Source organism: Chlamydotis macqueenii, chromosome 3 (genome assembly GCF_036417535.1).
Source record: "Chlamydotis macqueenii isolate bChlMac1 chromosome 3, bChlMac1.mat, whole genome shotgun sequence".
NCBI lineage: Eukaryota > Metazoa > Chordata > Aves > Otidiformes > Otididae > Chlamydotis > Chlamydotis macqueenii.
This window is the reverse complement of record NC_141558.1, coordinates 123,368,546-123,384,277: the sequence shown is the minus strand read 5'-3', so window position 1 is coordinate 123,384,277 and position 15,732 is coordinate 123,368,546. Positions and strand designations below refer to the sequence as shown.

Below are 15,732 nucleotides of genomic sequence, written 5' to 3'. Positions count from 1 at the left end.
CATTCTCATTAACCCAATGCAATTTGTTGCTTTTCAGTGAACCCGCCGGCCTATAGCAACAACTTTTTAATCAATGCAGACACTGGAGTGTTGGAAGTAAAAACTGCAATTGACAGAGAAGAATGTCCGTATCTTGTTGTGGGCATTCAGGTAGTGATTGTTTTAGAGTTCAGTGTGTTTAATATTCAGTCTCAATTTCATAAAATAATATGTAAATCCATGTTGCTGTTCATAGTATTTCTTATAATAATGTTAAAAGGCAGCTGGTGTCAAGGCTCCATCCTGCCATTTAAAATGTGAAATAAGGGAAAAATTAATTAATTTAATATATGCACTCATGTCATGTCCTTGTGTCGAGCTGGAACGGCTCACTGTTATCGGGGTATGGCATTTACAGCTACAAACTCTGTTTTCTAGGCCGCTCAGCAAGACAAAATTTCCAAAACAGCTGATGCAGTAGTTCTGGTTACTGTTGAAGATGTGAATGACAATGATCCAGTATTGTCACAGTCAAGTTACAATGTCTCGATTCCAGAAAACTTTCCAAATGGGATGGAAGTTCTTCAAGTAACAGCTATTGACAAAGATGAGGTAAAATGACAATGTCGTTATGGTTGCTACAAATACTGCACTTCTGAAATATAATATAAAATGCATTTGCGTTATACAGGTATAGTGAATAGAGAGATTTATTTTTTTTTTTCTCTGACCATCTAAATATGCTTAGGCAAACTTAATTTCACTTCTTTAAGGGCTAGAGTACTGCAAACAAAGAATAAATTCTGGCTGTCTCTGAAACTCCTCTGGTTTGCATAAGGTCCCAAATATGGAAGTGCAAAATGGACACTTTTTTTTTTTCTTTTGGAACTACAACCTCAATTAAACCAGAAAATTAAATGCTCTTCACCTGGAAAATAAGAAGGAAACATCCAAAGGGACTAGCTCAGTGATTGTCCTTTTTAATAACAAATATCATCACTGTTTGCAGGGTGGCTTCCAGGGAACGTTCATTCTCACTCCAGCTGACAGTCCCTTCCAGCTAAGTCAAGCTGGGCTCCTGACTGTGAGGAACTCCACGCTGCTGGATAGGGAAAGAATACAATCTCTTCACCTACAGGTATTAAAAACAAGCCTATTCATTTCCAAAGCAACCCGATATCTGATCTGTCCTGGCAAGAGGCTGACTCTCTGATATGGATCAGCGGCTTATTTGAAGAATCAAATCCAGATTTTCACATTAGAGCTCTCTGGAGGGAAATACCACTCATGATAGAGTTTACTCAGCTTGTAACTGTCATTCATCCTTCTTACTACTTATAGAACATGCATTTGAACAAAGCAATAATTTTACTGCATTGTTTTTAAAGGTCACTGCTAGAGATCATTTGTCACCTTACAATGAGGTACACTCTGCAATCAACATATTGTTGCTAGATGAAAATGACAACAGCCCAACCTTTAGAGGCACACTGTATAAAGGAGAGATTTTCATCAACATGACTGCAGGAATGTCCATTCTTCAGGTACTAGAAGTACTAAGTAAAAATGACTTTTTTTTTTTTTTTATGAGTTGAATGTATGCGTGAGTCCTTGCTTGAGCTTCTGTAGTGGTCCTATTGAATAGGGGATCTTTTTTTGATTCCTCAGAGTTCAGAAACAAGCCACCTTTTATTTAAAAGCTTACAGCTGTTGATATTCCATAATCACATGGATGCTCTAATTGTATCTCAGGTCAGGGAATAAATGATAAAGGATTTTTATCCTTGATCTTAGATGTCGTGCACCATCCTGAATTTCACAAACATAAGATGGAAAATAAGATTATTTGATTTAGTAGTTGTAAGCTGTTTTATGAGAAATGAATGTTGTTAGAGTCCAGAAATTGAAATAATAGTAAACATTTTTGAAAAGCTGCTGAATGGTGAAGAATTCTGAATAATTTTTAGACAAAATATACTTCTTGTAAGATAGTAAACCAGTTAACCGAATAAAACAAGAAATCAGGATAAAAATAGCTTTGGGAGCTGAGATATTTAGGGAGTCACTATCAAAACTCATACCCAGGTGTACTGATTTAATGGCTCCTGACGTAATCTCTTGAAGAATCTCCCTCTAGTGACTTTGGAATGACTATGAAACAAGCTTTCTGAGATACCAAGTTGGTGTCACTCACATGAGTTCCACAGGGGTGGAATCAGAGAGCATTGTGTGTGCATCAGAGAGCCAACATTCTTACAGAGCTTTAACCCAGGAATCGTATAGGAAGTAGACAGTCAGTTAAAGGTATGACCAAATTTTACTGTGGCTGTATATAGCTGATTTTTATATATATACACAACTATCCAGAGATATTATTTGCTATAAATAAAAGGAAAAAAAACCCAGGAAAATAATTCCCGATTATCTGATACCTGAATTATTTTCTCTGCAAAACTACACAAGAATAAGCAACTCTGTGTTACTTTATAGCAGCACAAGAAGCTAGAGTAAATTTTTTTTTTTTTTTTTTCTCCAGGTTGCCGCTGATGATCCAGATGAAGGTATAAATGGAGAGATAAGCTTTATCTTAGCTGGTGGCAATGAAGATGGATACTTTGAATTGAATACATCCACAGGACAAATCAGTTTAAAAACAGTAATCCCATTAGGAGTCAACCAGCTTAAGAACTTTGTCTTGTGGATAACAGCTATTGATGGTAAGACAAGATTTTAGGACAGGTCAACACAGCTGTTCCCTGTGATGGGTTTTAGTTTTGTTTTATTTTTAATTGAAAGAATGCTGTCAAAATAGGTTTTCAGTTTTTATTTTAAGAATACTCTGTTTGTATCTGCTCTTTTTTGTTGAGGATAAGAAGAAATCTGTTTTATTAATCCAAAGTAATTGCTGCGTCTCTGGTAAAACTCTGCTTCCTTTTGACTAAGTCTTCTTTATGGCTATGGGAAGAACGTGAAAAGTAATATACAACTCACTTTAATTTTTGGCTGGTGTTGCACAGCATAGAATACAGAGATTCAGGCACAAGCAAGGAATTTATAATTCAGTCATCAGTCAACAGGGAGCAAAATGTGATGAGTGACTTTGCCTGTGTTCTCACATCCATGTGGGTATTGAAAAACTAAAATGGAGATGCCAAAGCCATTTTTAGGATGACCAGCACAAATGTAGTTTCCTTATCCATATTTATTGAGGTTTATTTGTTTTAAAAGAATAACAGAGAATTCGGCAAACATTCATGATGTGATTAAGGCCAGGGATAAATGTTACCTGGGAATGGTATCTCACTTGCACAAGCATACAAAGTGTTTTTCAACCTCCTAATTTAGTCAATGTGAGCTCTGGATCTTCAAATTTATGGCTGTGTGGATAAAATGGGTACTGGGGGGAATTCGTTTACAAAAAAAGATTCCTCAGTCCATCCTTTGTCTATCTGTCTATGCTAATATTGTTCTATGTATTCAGGTTCATATATTGTAAGTGTAACACCCAATATTTGAAACTCTAATCTTGGCTAGGACCTCTCAGCAGTACCATAATAGTAGCAGTAAGGTTTAAAAATAATAATAATAAAAAAAATCAGTACCAGTAGAGGGTTTTTTTTCAGGCAGAAGTTATTTTGTGCATCTGCTGGGAGATTGTTTTCTTTTGCTTGCAGGTGGGACGGTTCCAAGAAGTTCATCAGTGCCAGTGCAAATCTTAGCAGTTGGAGATTCCAGACCTCAGTTTATTCAGAAAACATATAACGTGTCTGTGGAAGAAGAGCTAGTCAGTCCTGTTGAAGTAGCAAGAGTAAGAACAACTTTGTTCTATCACTTGTATAGGACATGACAGCTCTAAGAAATCCTGTAATACCTGTGCTCTAAATGTCTGTGTCTCCCTGAGTTATGGATAACTGGCTGTTGTGTTTTCTTTTCTGCATATCAAGCTTCACACACATCACATACTGACTGTGTCCCTCAGATGAAGCCTGTCACCCACAAACCCTGTTCCTTGCGTTGCAAACCTTTGAACAGCAAACCTCTCCAGCTGTAGTTTTATGTATATTGTGGTGTGATTTTTACTTTTAATGAACAAAATTAGTAAAATGAGTTTGGACGTAGTTAAAAACATTATTCTTTTTTAGACAGTGGTTTAATCGGTTTGAATTAATTTATGGATAATATGCTGTATCTTACGCAGGTAGAGTATGAGTCTTTAAATCCTCATATACCAGTTACATTTCAAGTACTGACGGAATCTGCTACGTTTGACATCGATGGCAATGGAATCATCTCCACAAAAACCAAACTGGACTATGAATCCCAGAATAGTTACATACTCAATGTTTCCTTGTCAGATGGGAATGCTACCGACTATGCCACAGTGTTTGTCAAAGTTACAGATGTCAACGATAACAGTCCTGTGTTTGCTATAACCAGCACTACCATTACCATTCTGGAGAACGTGCCAGTTGGAACTAGCATTACCAGTGTGTCAGCTACGGATGTGGATGAGGGCTTTAATGGATTAGTGGTGTATACGCTGAAAGGTGGAGAAGGAAAACTGGATATTGACACCTCAGGATTAATATTGCTGGAAAAGGAATTGGACAGAGAAAAGCAAGGCTCCTATAACTTAACAGTGATTGCCAGTGACCAAGGCCAACCCGTGCTGTCTACAGCTCTCAATTTGACAGTCATCGTTGACGATGTGAATGACAACCATCCGGTCTTCTCAGCAAGTAGCTATGAAGTGAGCGTCCTTGAAGACGAAGTGCTTGGAAGGGTTCTACTAACAATGTCTGCTACTGATTTGGATGCTGGGGCCAACGCTCTCGTGAAGTACAGAATTGTTAGCCAGCAGCCTCCAACCTCCTCGCCGGTGTTTCTTCTCAATCTGACCACAGGCCAGCTCAGCCTGAGCCAGCAGCTGGATTATGAAAGCATAAAGCGATTTGAAGTAGAAGTGGAGGCATCAGATGGAGGGCAGCCGAGTCTCAGCGCTAAAACACTTGTTGTCGTGCGTGTGCTAGACGTCAACGATAACCCACCAGAATTTAATCAGGCAGCTTATGATGTATTTGTTTTTGAAAACCTACAAAAGGGTAGTCCTATCTACACATTCAGTGTTACTGACAGGGACGAGGTAGGCACCAAATGATTGGTTATTGCTTATTATGTCAAAATAATCAATTCAGGTTTAATATCCCTTGGTAACTTGCTTCTCTCTGAGAATATTTGTTAGTGCTTTTCTGTAATGCAGTCAACTTGCCTTCAGTATCACCTTAGTCAGGTTAGAAAGGCAATTTCTAAAGCTGATACAGTTTCTTCCTCTTTAACAGGAAATGACACAATTTCACTCAGCTGTATAAAAAGTTGTTTCTTTCTCCCCTTGTTTTACAAAGATATTTCATATATAGTTGGGCACTAGGTTTGGAGGAAGAGATTTCTGATTTGCTGTAATATTCTTGCTCATGTCAGTTTTAGAGAAGCATAAATGTTTCTCCTAGTTTAGACTCCACTGAACTGTGCGTTGCTGCTCCTTGCATCGTGGGGATTGGTCTTAGAGAGCTTTAGGGAGGGAACGTGTGGGACCCAAACAGGGAAGCCCACAGGGGCTTCCACCTACCTCAGTTTCTGTTTGGCAGAGTATCCCATTACACCCTGAGCTATGGGAATAAGGTTTCATTTATTAAACCTTGCAAAGCATTTGTACTTCTGTAATGAGAAATCCTGTAGAAATGGCAGGTATCAATATTAATCTTTTTTTTTTTTTTTTTTTTTTTTACTTACATCATTTTAATCTTAAATGAACTATGTTTTCTTTTTAGGCTGGCTTTTCTCAGGGACAGTTTATTTATAACAGTGCTTTGTTTACTGTGGATATCCCCGGAATACTTTCATTAAGGAATGACACAGAGCTGGACAGGGAGACTACATCTGGATTCACCTTACAAGTAAATTTGGGGACAGACTCTGCAGCTTTGGCTCATTTTTACTTAATTCCCTGAAACCCCTTGTTGAATCTTCACCAGTTGGTCAAAATGGCAATACGGTCAATGAAAATTCCATTTTTGGTTCTTTCTTTGGCAGGTATGGGCAGTTGATGCTGAAACTAATGGGCTGAATTCAAGTGCCTTGTTCAACGTCACTCTTCTGGATGTCAATGATAATAACCCTGAGTTTCAGATGCAGCCGTACAGTTTCGCAATTTTGGAAGGAGATTACATATTGAGTGCTCCTGCTAGAGTTGGGCATGTGATTGCTACTGATTTGGATGAGGGAGAGAATGCGCGAATTACTTATTACTTATCAGCTGAAGATGGGGATAATCCGTATAGCATCCAACAGGTAAGGGTTTGGATACGCTGAAATCAATATTTAGGTACTGCTTTTTGTGAAGTTACTTGACATAGTAAGATACGTCAAAGAGTAGGCGGTAACCATTCTAGTACACATCAAAACCAGCACGTGCTCTGTAGTTTGGAAGTATAAGTCGATACCCAAAAACTAAGGCTTACTGGTCAGATCCTGCTTAGAATCTGAACTGTATTTGTCCAAAGCAGAACAGAAGATTTCAATCCCCTTATCTCTTTTGAGAACTTGGTGTACAAGAGTTATCAAACCAATCCGTGCATTGAACCATATTCCCTTTTCTAGGATGGAACCATTTTGGTTAATGGCTACATAGACCGAGAAACTAAAGAGAAATATGAGCTGCTGTTGGTGGCATCTGATAACGGAGTACCTCAAAGGCAGGTAATGGAGAGGAACACATTATTCTTTGTTTACCAGTTCTTTTTATTCATAAATTTCGGTGTCTGTGCATTTTCTGAATCATGGTTTTCTCCTGTCACATGCCAGAATTTCACATATGTCAACATTCAAGTGTTAGATGTGAATGATAACGCTCCTCAGTTTACGGAAGCACAATACTCAGCCAATGTACTTGTAGCTACAGCGAAAGAAGGAGTGGCTGTACTGTCCGTGTCTGCTACTGACCTTGACATTGGGAACAATTCTGTTATTTCATACAGGTAAGTTTCTGTGAGGAAAATAACGTATCTTTTGTTAAAGAAACAGAAGGGTGTGTTTATTTCTCACAAATTATTTTTATTGGTCATAAGAAGAAAAGACGTGTTCGTAGATACCTTACAAGTGCTATAATCAGTAACGATTTTTAAATTTGTGGCAAAAGGATAGTATTACTCTGTGTTTTAGAGCTTATCAAATCATGATTACGCCATAAGAAAGAATGCAATCAAATTATAAACTCAGCAACAAGAACCAACAGCCAAGATTTGTTTGAATTTCTGAAATTTTGAATAGTATATTGGAGTTTCTGAGTAGGAAGTAAATGAATCTCTGAGAATTACTGCCTTTTCACACATCTTCTGTTTGCTGGGAGGAGGAGAACAAGAAATACTGCCTTTCATAATGCACTATGCATAAAACAATTAATCAAGAAAGATTTTTGTATGAGCCCCATCTCATGCAAAATGCCAGGATACCTTGACATGAAAAGTATAGACTGAGAAGGACAGATTGAGTCAGTAATCTGTGGGTGTTTAAAACTTAGTGAAAGAGAAAATTTTTAACTTCAATATGGCATTCTACCTAAAACATCACTTTTTCTTGTGAGCAAACCAGTTATTTGTGAGAGTTTGCAAAACACTAGGAATTAGCAGGTCTGCAGTCTTCAGTTGAATGTCACTTGGATTTCTTATATTGCTGAATATGCAGCTGAGTATACAGATCTGCCTTCTGTTTGTGGGGAGATGGAAGGTTTGAGGTATAATGGAAACCAAAGGCATGGATGCTGTCTTTTTTCATGACGGAGGACATACTTGGAAATAAAAAGGCCAATATATTCAGGCTAATGTCACAGCAATTAAAACCTGTTGCTTAGCCATTCTTTATAAATAGGCAAATACTGTCTGTTGAGTATTTGCTACAGAAGTAGCAGTAAGTAGATGGTACTTCCAAAGTCATTAATATGAATGTTATACTGATTTATCTTTAATCAGCCTCCTGAATAATTCTGATGATTTCCGTATAAATAACCGCACTGGAGAAATCGCCCCCAGCAGTAACTTGGGCCACATCACAGCTGACACAGTTGTTACGCTGATAGTTATTGCTGCTGATCATGGAGTTCCACAGCTTACATCAAATGGTAAATGATGTCTTTTCACCTTCTTTCCCCTCCTGACTTCCCAGTTAAATGTAACCTGTGCACACACTGAAAGTTGAAATGAATCCCGTCGCTGTCAAGCCAAATTGATTTAGGGCTAGAATCCATGTTACGTTTCAGCAATGCTGAATATTTGCTTATTAGACTTTGGTTTCCTCCCAGCAGATCACAGTGGAAAAAAAGCTTGGTTTAATAAATCTGGTGAGAAATACAATTTTGTATTTCTTCCAGTGATGCTTATGATACAAAAAAGCAGGACTTCATAGCAGTAGCCACTCTAAAAAGACGTATTAAAATAATATTGATAATATGTATCTGTCTTTCAGTTTTCCTTTATTATCTTTTTAGAAACATTCAAACAAATTAGAAATTGGCAAATAACCCTCAAACAAGTCTCTGCTCTTTCAAAAAAATCTTCAGTCACATGATATTATCTGTAACTTTTTCACTTATTTTTAGGGGTTAGCTTTGATTTATCGTGAACAGGAGAAACAACTGATTTTCTTAATACAGGATGAGTGGCCATGGCAGAATTTCCTCTCGTGGTTTTATGTATGTCCCTTCTCTTTTCTGACAAAGCAATTTAGTGTAAGATTTTTAGGGAGTGGAAAATACCTGCATACCTAATTAATTTCAAATTGGTGGTCCTTGCTCTCCTATCCTATAGAAGCAACCGTGAGGTGGGATTATTCTGGAGCATTGGTTAGGTATATGTTTTATGTGTTACATTTAAATCCTTTTAACTATAGATTTTTATTTTTTTTTCCTTCTCATTCCTCTTTCCTACATGCCAGTTTCTATCCCTTTCTGTTAGTTCTTCAAAAATTTAGGGAACTAGAGGACAGGTTGTGATTATTTTAGCAGCAACTTCCCTATTTTAATTTATTTTTTCTCATTAGCCTCTGTTACTCTCTACTTGCTGGTAAACGACACTAGCTTCGGACTGATTTTTGATAGCTCCAGCTACGAGTTCAGCGTTCAAGAAGATGAACCAGCTGGGACTGCTGTGGGTTCCGTGAAGGCTCTGACTGGAAGCATAGCTGTACAAGTAGTCTACTTTCTGAAATCTCATAAGGATAAGTTCTCTGTTAGTGACCAAGGAGACATTGTGGCTCTTGCCAGACTAGATCGGGAAGAACAGGACCTATACAGCATCGTTGTAGAAGCTGTTGATTCTGTGGTGCCACCAAATACAGCTGTTGCTTTGGTACAGTATACTGCATTTTAAAATATAAAATATTTAGAAAAATACATTTAAAAAATCAAGCAGTATCCAGAGAAGTGTCATCTGTTTTGCAAGCATGAGGATTTTGAAAGCCTTTTATTTTTATTTAATTTTTTTTTTCCTGAGGAGATATTACTGTCTTGAAATACTGTCAGCTTCACAAATTGCATCACTTCCTGAGAGTTCCTCTGTGAAGGACTCATAACCAGAGAAACTGATTAACACTGAAACTGATTCTGTGCATAGTTCTGTCAAATGCATGAAGCAGATGAGGCAAAATGCCCCAGATTATTAATCCTGCTCATCTCTTCCAGTTAAAGTAATGTTATCTCTCTTGCAATAGCTGAGAATTAAAAAAATAAAAATGCTGAGATGCTGAAGTTGTGAAAATGCTCAAATGCTGAAGTTGTGATGTATTCCTTTGATGTTTGTTCTAGTTTTTTTTTCCTACATGCTTCCATAGATTAACATGAATCAAAATTCTTATTTAGATACTGTTTCTACAGCTCAAATATACATCTCTTTTCACACACTCACCTTTTTTTTTTTTTTTCTTTTTTTTTAAACACAGGTAACTGTGAGAGTAAATGACATCAATGACAATCCTCCAGTTTTCTCAGCACTGATTCAAACTAACCTGTCAGTTCCTGAGAATGCAGCTGGTCTAGACTTGGGCATATTTTCTGCTACTGATCGGGATATAGGAGTTAATGCACTTATAAGCTACTCTCTGCAAGATGATTTTTCTGGAAAGTTCCATATTAACAGTTCTACTGGCAAGCTGATGACAAGAAAACCCTTAGACAGAGAGATAGTGGACAGTTATGAATTGAAAATAATAGTAAGTTGACAAGTTTGATGCAAGTTCACAAAGTTCTCAACATAAAAGAGAGAAAATAGGAGTCATCACAAGAAAAAACACTGAATCTTAGTTAATTCCAAATGCAAAGCATTCCTGTGTCCGTTTTAGACCATGCTTTGCCAATCCATGTTATTTGACCCTTTCCCTTTTTTCATTTTTCAAAATATATGCAAGTTTGTTTTTTTTTTAAAAAAAAGTATAAACTGTCATCCAACATTCATGTAGGTACCTATTTATTCTACCTGATTTCACTGATTTTTTTTTTATTTTACTTTTTTTTTTTTTTTTTTTTACTACTATTAATCAGATAAATCGTTGTGCATACAAAGAAATGTTCCAGAACTGGACATGTACAAATATATTTTAAGGAGATCTTTACTGCTAACCAATAATTTAAGAGGTCAAGGAACTTGTGGAACATATTCAGGATAGCAAGGAAACACACTAAAAATCAGTGTCTTCTGAAAATGTTGGAATTAATGAAAGTGGACACAGTTTAAGACCAGCTGAGAATTGTGTATGTACCTACAGATTAGAATTTTTCTGCTGTGGATGTTAGTGCAATGTAAAACTGCACTGTGAATTTGCTGCACGCTAGCTACTCTCACAACTTGCTTTGTAGACGCTTCAAGCCCGCAAAAGCAAGGGATTTCCTTATTCTTTTAAATGCCACATCACAGATATGCATCTTTATACCATGGTTTTATGTTGAAGAGTCCCACATCTGATCACATGACACATCTGATCTAGATCCAGGCTTGAGCTTTTGATTAATTGTTCATGAAACGAGGCAGAGCATGTGATATGGTGATGATACCAGCTGCAGGAAGGCTTGCAATGCCTAATCAAGCACAGGGCTAGAGCAGTGCCATTTGGGTGACAACTGGCCCGGCAGAAAGTCTTCTGAGACAGTTTCACAATTTTTGGAACAAAATTGAACTGGTAAAATAAGTTTGTATTGTCACTGTAGTGCTGCATTTAATAACAAGTTATTTCTTCACAGGCCACTGATTCTGGCAAACCGTCACGATCTGCAAGCTTAGTTCTCAGCATCACTGTAGAAGATGTGAATGACAACCCACCAGTGTTCCCCCAGAAATCATACTCCGTGACCGTAAAAGAGAATGAGCTTCCACATGTGGTACGTGGCATGAAGAATAAATAGACTGTCCTGCAGTTGGTTTTCTTTATGGAAACTTGGAAGTGGTAGTAATTTGTGATGACTGCATTGGAGAACTTTTTTTTTTTTTTTTTTTTACTTTGTGGAGTCTGTAAAATCACACAGCATGTTCATTTTACGTGACAGTGGAATGCCCATCCTATCCCACCGACTTTTTTTTTCTCTGTATGCCGCTCCCCTTCCTGTCCCAAGCCACGCTGCATGGATCTAGTTTTCAGAGGACCTATGCGCAACATGTTTTAAAAATGCTGTAGATGTGCATATATCCAGCATCCCCCTGTTCTTAAGGTTTTCTGTCTTCTCCCGGTGTATCTGTGTCTGGCTTCACATCTGCCTTGCAGATGTGAACTAAGTTTACAGGAATTGTGCCGTATGAGTAGCTCAGCCAGTAAACACTACACAGTTAAATACCGCTCTTGTCTCTATGTTTTGTTACTCTCTTGGTTCTGCTCTAAACCTGTTGGTTTTGTTTTTCTCATTTAGATATTGAGCGCAACAGCCACAGATGAAGATATAGGTTACAATGCCATTATTCATTACACCATAATTGGAGAGACTTATTCATTTTATGTTGGAGAACTTTCTGGAAATATCACAACTCTTCAACCTCTGGACTATGAAAGTTGTTCCCGGTATACGCTTATTCTGAAAGCTTTCAATCCTAGCGAGCCGTATCTCCAGGACACAGCAAACGTTACAGGTAGCTCTAGTTTACCACAGAAAATTTACTTTTGTTTCCCTTAGGGAATATTTAGCATGTGTAATTATGAGGCATAAAGATATCCTTCAGTAATAAAATAGTCTGCTAAAGTAAATTACCAGAAATTATCACGTGACCTTTTGACTATAGCCAGATGAAATTTTTCTCAAAAATGTTTGCCATGTCAAAAATGAAGATTTTTCACACAAACTGACATTACTTACTTCAGTGTATTCACAATTTTTTTCTCTGGCATTTCTTGAGTACCTATTGACATTTTGATTGAGAAGTTTTCAAAAAACTTAGTTCTTTTTCTGCTTCTTTACAGAAAACCTGCTTCTAGGATGGTAAAAAATGTTAACAATGGCCTTTTTTTTAGTGTTGTTAAAATAACAGTACTTGATTGCTGTTGTTTTTTTCCTTAAAAAAAAAAAAAACAAACCTCTTTTTTTTTTTTTTCCCAACACAACAGAAAAGATTTCTGTGAAGTTGGGATCCTAGTTTTTGGCCAGCCCTACTTTTGATCAGTGTGACTGGAAGTATTGGTTTATTTATTACTTCTTGTTCTGTGTTGTTTATGTTGCTGTACAACCAGCTTCGCTACTTGTGGACCGTGTGTGCCGGGTCACACACAAACATAAAACTAAGCAATCCTGTCTCCCAGTGCTTGCAACCTAAGCCAAAGACCAGAGACACCAGATGAATATGGACACAGAAGGGAGCCCAGCAAAACAGAAAGATGATATTATTCATGACAGATAGCAGTGACAGCATGCTAGCCGGAAGTGCAGCCACTGTGGGAAACTATCGCTTGAGCAGTAAATAATTTAATCCACAAAGGCAAGCACTGTGAAGTACAGAAAACAAGGTTGCCACCTGGTTTAAACTGAAAGAGCCCTAACTCAATTCAGAGGAGCTGTGCTGGTTTATATTATCTCAAGAAATAGCTTGTAAACGTTTAGATGAAACTCCTGTTTACACTCAGACGTGGACCTTCTTTTCTTAGTTACCGTGGAAGATGTCAATGAAGAAGGACCCATATTTGACAAGCCCTCATACTACCAGGTCCTTCTAGACAATTCTACAGCTGGCACACTGGTAGTAGATATCAATGCAAGAGATGAAAGCAAGGTTTATGATGAAGGCATTTTCTACAATATTTCAGGTATGTTAGAAAAAAAAAATCTTACGGAGTACTTGCTTACTGCTAAACTAAGCTGCATGACGCGAGGATGACCGGTAACCATCATAAATTGAAATGGCAGGTTCTGACTGGGTATTGGGGGGAAAAAAGTCCTCTGTAAGGATAACAAAGTACTGGAACGGGTTGCCCAGAGAGGCTGTCTGTGGTAGTTTTCAGCACCTGATGGATTGAAGCCTTGAGCTACCTGCTTCATTCATGACCCTGCTTGGAGCGAGAGGTTGGACTAGGAGCCTCACAAGGGCCCTTCCAGCCCAAATGACGCTGTGACATAGACACAGAATCAAGAGAGGCCAGGTGTCTTGCTCCAAATCACACATACAGATTAGGATTTCAACATGTGTCTCTTAAATCCTGGGCATATAATTCAGTCACTTGTCTCTGCTGGCTCCACTGAACATCTCCAACACTTGTTTTTACCTCTTCAGATGGAAACTCAGAAGGGCTCTTTAGTCTTTCCAGTACCACAGGAGAACTCAGGTTAACAAGAGACTTATCCAAACAGACTGTTCCCCTCTATTATTCCTTGATGGTCACTGCTACGGATTCGGGTCTGCCGCCTCTTTCAACTTCTGTAAAGGTACTGAAGACATGCAGGAAATTATATTCAGCAGAATCTTAAAATGTAGACTTATGAGCCATTGTTCTTCAGATCATTGGACAGCAGCTGTCTGGTATCATTTAGAAATAAATTACCTTTATTTTTGTGAAGCAGTAGGCATTATTTATTTACCACCTGTCACCATTTTTCATACCTAAAGTCAGTTATAATAATTTTAAAATACTGTACGTACAAGCTCCTGCTGTGGTCATACATTCTCCAGCGGAAGAATTTGTCGCAAATACAGATGAGTACCTCTTTCTGAGAGCTGTTTAGCTAGACAAGTCATATGAAAGGTTCTGTATTCGATGAACTGGAATCCCTCTCTATATTTAGGAAAGCATACAGGTGAACCTAAACTGATGAGGTTGCTGGCATTTTTCACTAACCTTCGCTGCCTTAAAGACACTAACGTGCCAAACTCAGCACGTTAGAAAATAGAAAATTCTGCTAAACCTGCAAACATCACCCCCATGTCCATCTCCTTTTCTCCGCAGGTGTCAGTAACGATAGCTCCCATCAACACTTCATTCCCCGTGTTCTCGGAAGCAGCCTATCAGCCTCCCCCTCTGAGCGAGAAGACGCTGCCGGATGCATTTGTTGTACAGATCAGCGCGCTGTACAAAGTCCCTGTGATCTACAGTATTGTATCTGGAAATGAAAAGGGTAAGCACTTTTTGTGAAATAACAAGAGGCGTGTTAAACAACAAGCGCCGCGGATCACGTAGCTTTTTGGATTTTTTTTCTTCTCTCTCGGCTTTTGCTTTTATCTCAGTTCTACAGCCATTAATACTGGATGTGTATCAACCAGATGTACAAATTTGATGTGGATCAGGTTGAATTTCTGTCAGGTTAGCTGGAGTCACAGGATACAGAGCTGACTGCACCAGCTGTATGCTCTTTTGTGTCTGCTATGAGAAGATCAGGTGGTGCCTGATCAGGCATAAAGTTACAGTGATGGGAGAGAGAATACCTAATTCAGTTTTTCTACCACCAGCCTCTGCTATTTTAGCAATGCTTTCTCAACAAACGTGAATGTCTAGAGCAAACTTATGTGGGATCAACTGGATCAGTGCTTTGTCACGTGTCTTTTTAAATGGATTTTATTGTACCATTGAACATTGCCACTTTTTATTTCTTTTTTTTTTTTGTAAAATATTTTGTATGAAGCTGCGGTCTCCTTGAAGTTATTTGCAGAATTCCTCATCTTCAGTAAGAACAGGACTTCATAGGAAGTAAAATAATTTGACTGAAACAGGCACAAATAATCTCTGACTGTTTCAGAGGAAGGTGAAGAGCTTCTGACCGGAGAGTGGTGAAGTGAACTTTCTCCCTTTTGATGCCCATCTGACTTTCTGAATTATCTGGTTTTGTTAATTGCAGCCCTGGATAAATCTGACATTCTCATAAATCCATGTTGAATTTTATTTTGTTCTTTGAAGAATACTGTAACATATGATATTCATATATATAATGTATAGTTTGCATTGAAAGGTTCATATCTTCAGTTTTTACTAATAAAATAATAAACAGAATAATTCCTTTTTTTTTTTTTTAACAGGGTATTTCATTATTGATTCATACAGTGGTATCGTAAGAACAAAAAAGAATTTGAATCTGGAAGATTTTCCAGTCCTTTTCAATGTGCAAGCAACAGATTCATCTAATCCTAGCATATTTAATCAAGTTTCTGTGAGAGTGGAAGTTATTGATGAAAATGATTTCCCTCCAGTTTTCCCATCCTCTCTACTAGAAGAAAGATTGGAAGAGGTAAGAAAATGTCATGCAAAGGG

At 37.9% G+C, this 15,732-nt stretch overlaps 1 protein-coding gene across 1 annotated transcript in view; it reads left to right on the top strand.

The window, feature by feature from the left end:
* LOC104480303 (protocadherin Fat 4) overlaps positions 1 to 15,732 on the top strand; it is a 38,398-nt gene that overhangs the window by 9,819 nt on the left and 12,847 nt on the right. The window contains exons 10-29 of the mRNA XM_086744729.1: positions 38 to 150; positions 418 to 591; positions 989 to 1,117; positions 1,368 to 1,523; positions 2,516 to 2,696; positions 3,654 to 3,787; positions 4,178 to 5,122; positions 5,808 to 5,933; positions 6,070 to 6,327; positions 6,637 to 6,735; positions 6,841 to 7,013; positions 8,004 to 8,152; positions 9,070 to 9,377; positions 9,967 to 10,236; positions 11,261 to 11,398; positions 11,921 to 12,137; positions 13,144 to 13,302; positions 13,767 to 13,918; positions 14,437 to 14,605; positions 15,501 to 15,709. Coding sequence (XP_086600855.1) covers positions 38 to 150; positions 418 to 591; positions 989 to 1,117; positions 1,368 to 1,523; positions 2,516 to 2,696; positions 3,654 to 3,787; positions 4,178 to 5,122; positions 5,808 to 5,933; positions 6,070 to 6,327; positions 6,637 to 6,735; positions 6,841 to 7,013; positions 8,004 to 8,152; positions 9,070 to 9,377; positions 9,967 to 10,236; positions 11,261 to 11,398; positions 11,921 to 12,137; positions 13,144 to 13,302; positions 13,767 to 13,918; positions 14,437 to 14,605; positions 15,501 to 15,709 — 4,259 coding nt within the window. The remainder of the gene's footprint in view (positions 1 to 37; positions 151 to 417; positions 592 to 988; positions 1,118 to 1,367; positions 1,524 to 2,515; positions 2,697 to 3,653; positions 3,788 to 4,177; positions 5,123 to 5,807; positions 5,934 to 6,069; positions 6,328 to 6,636; positions 6,736 to 6,840; positions 7,014 to 8,003; positions 8,153 to 9,069; positions 9,378 to 9,966; positions 10,237 to 11,260; positions 11,399 to 11,920; positions 12,138 to 13,143; positions 13,303 to 13,766; positions 13,919 to 14,436; positions 14,606 to 15,500; positions 15,710 to 15,732) is intronic.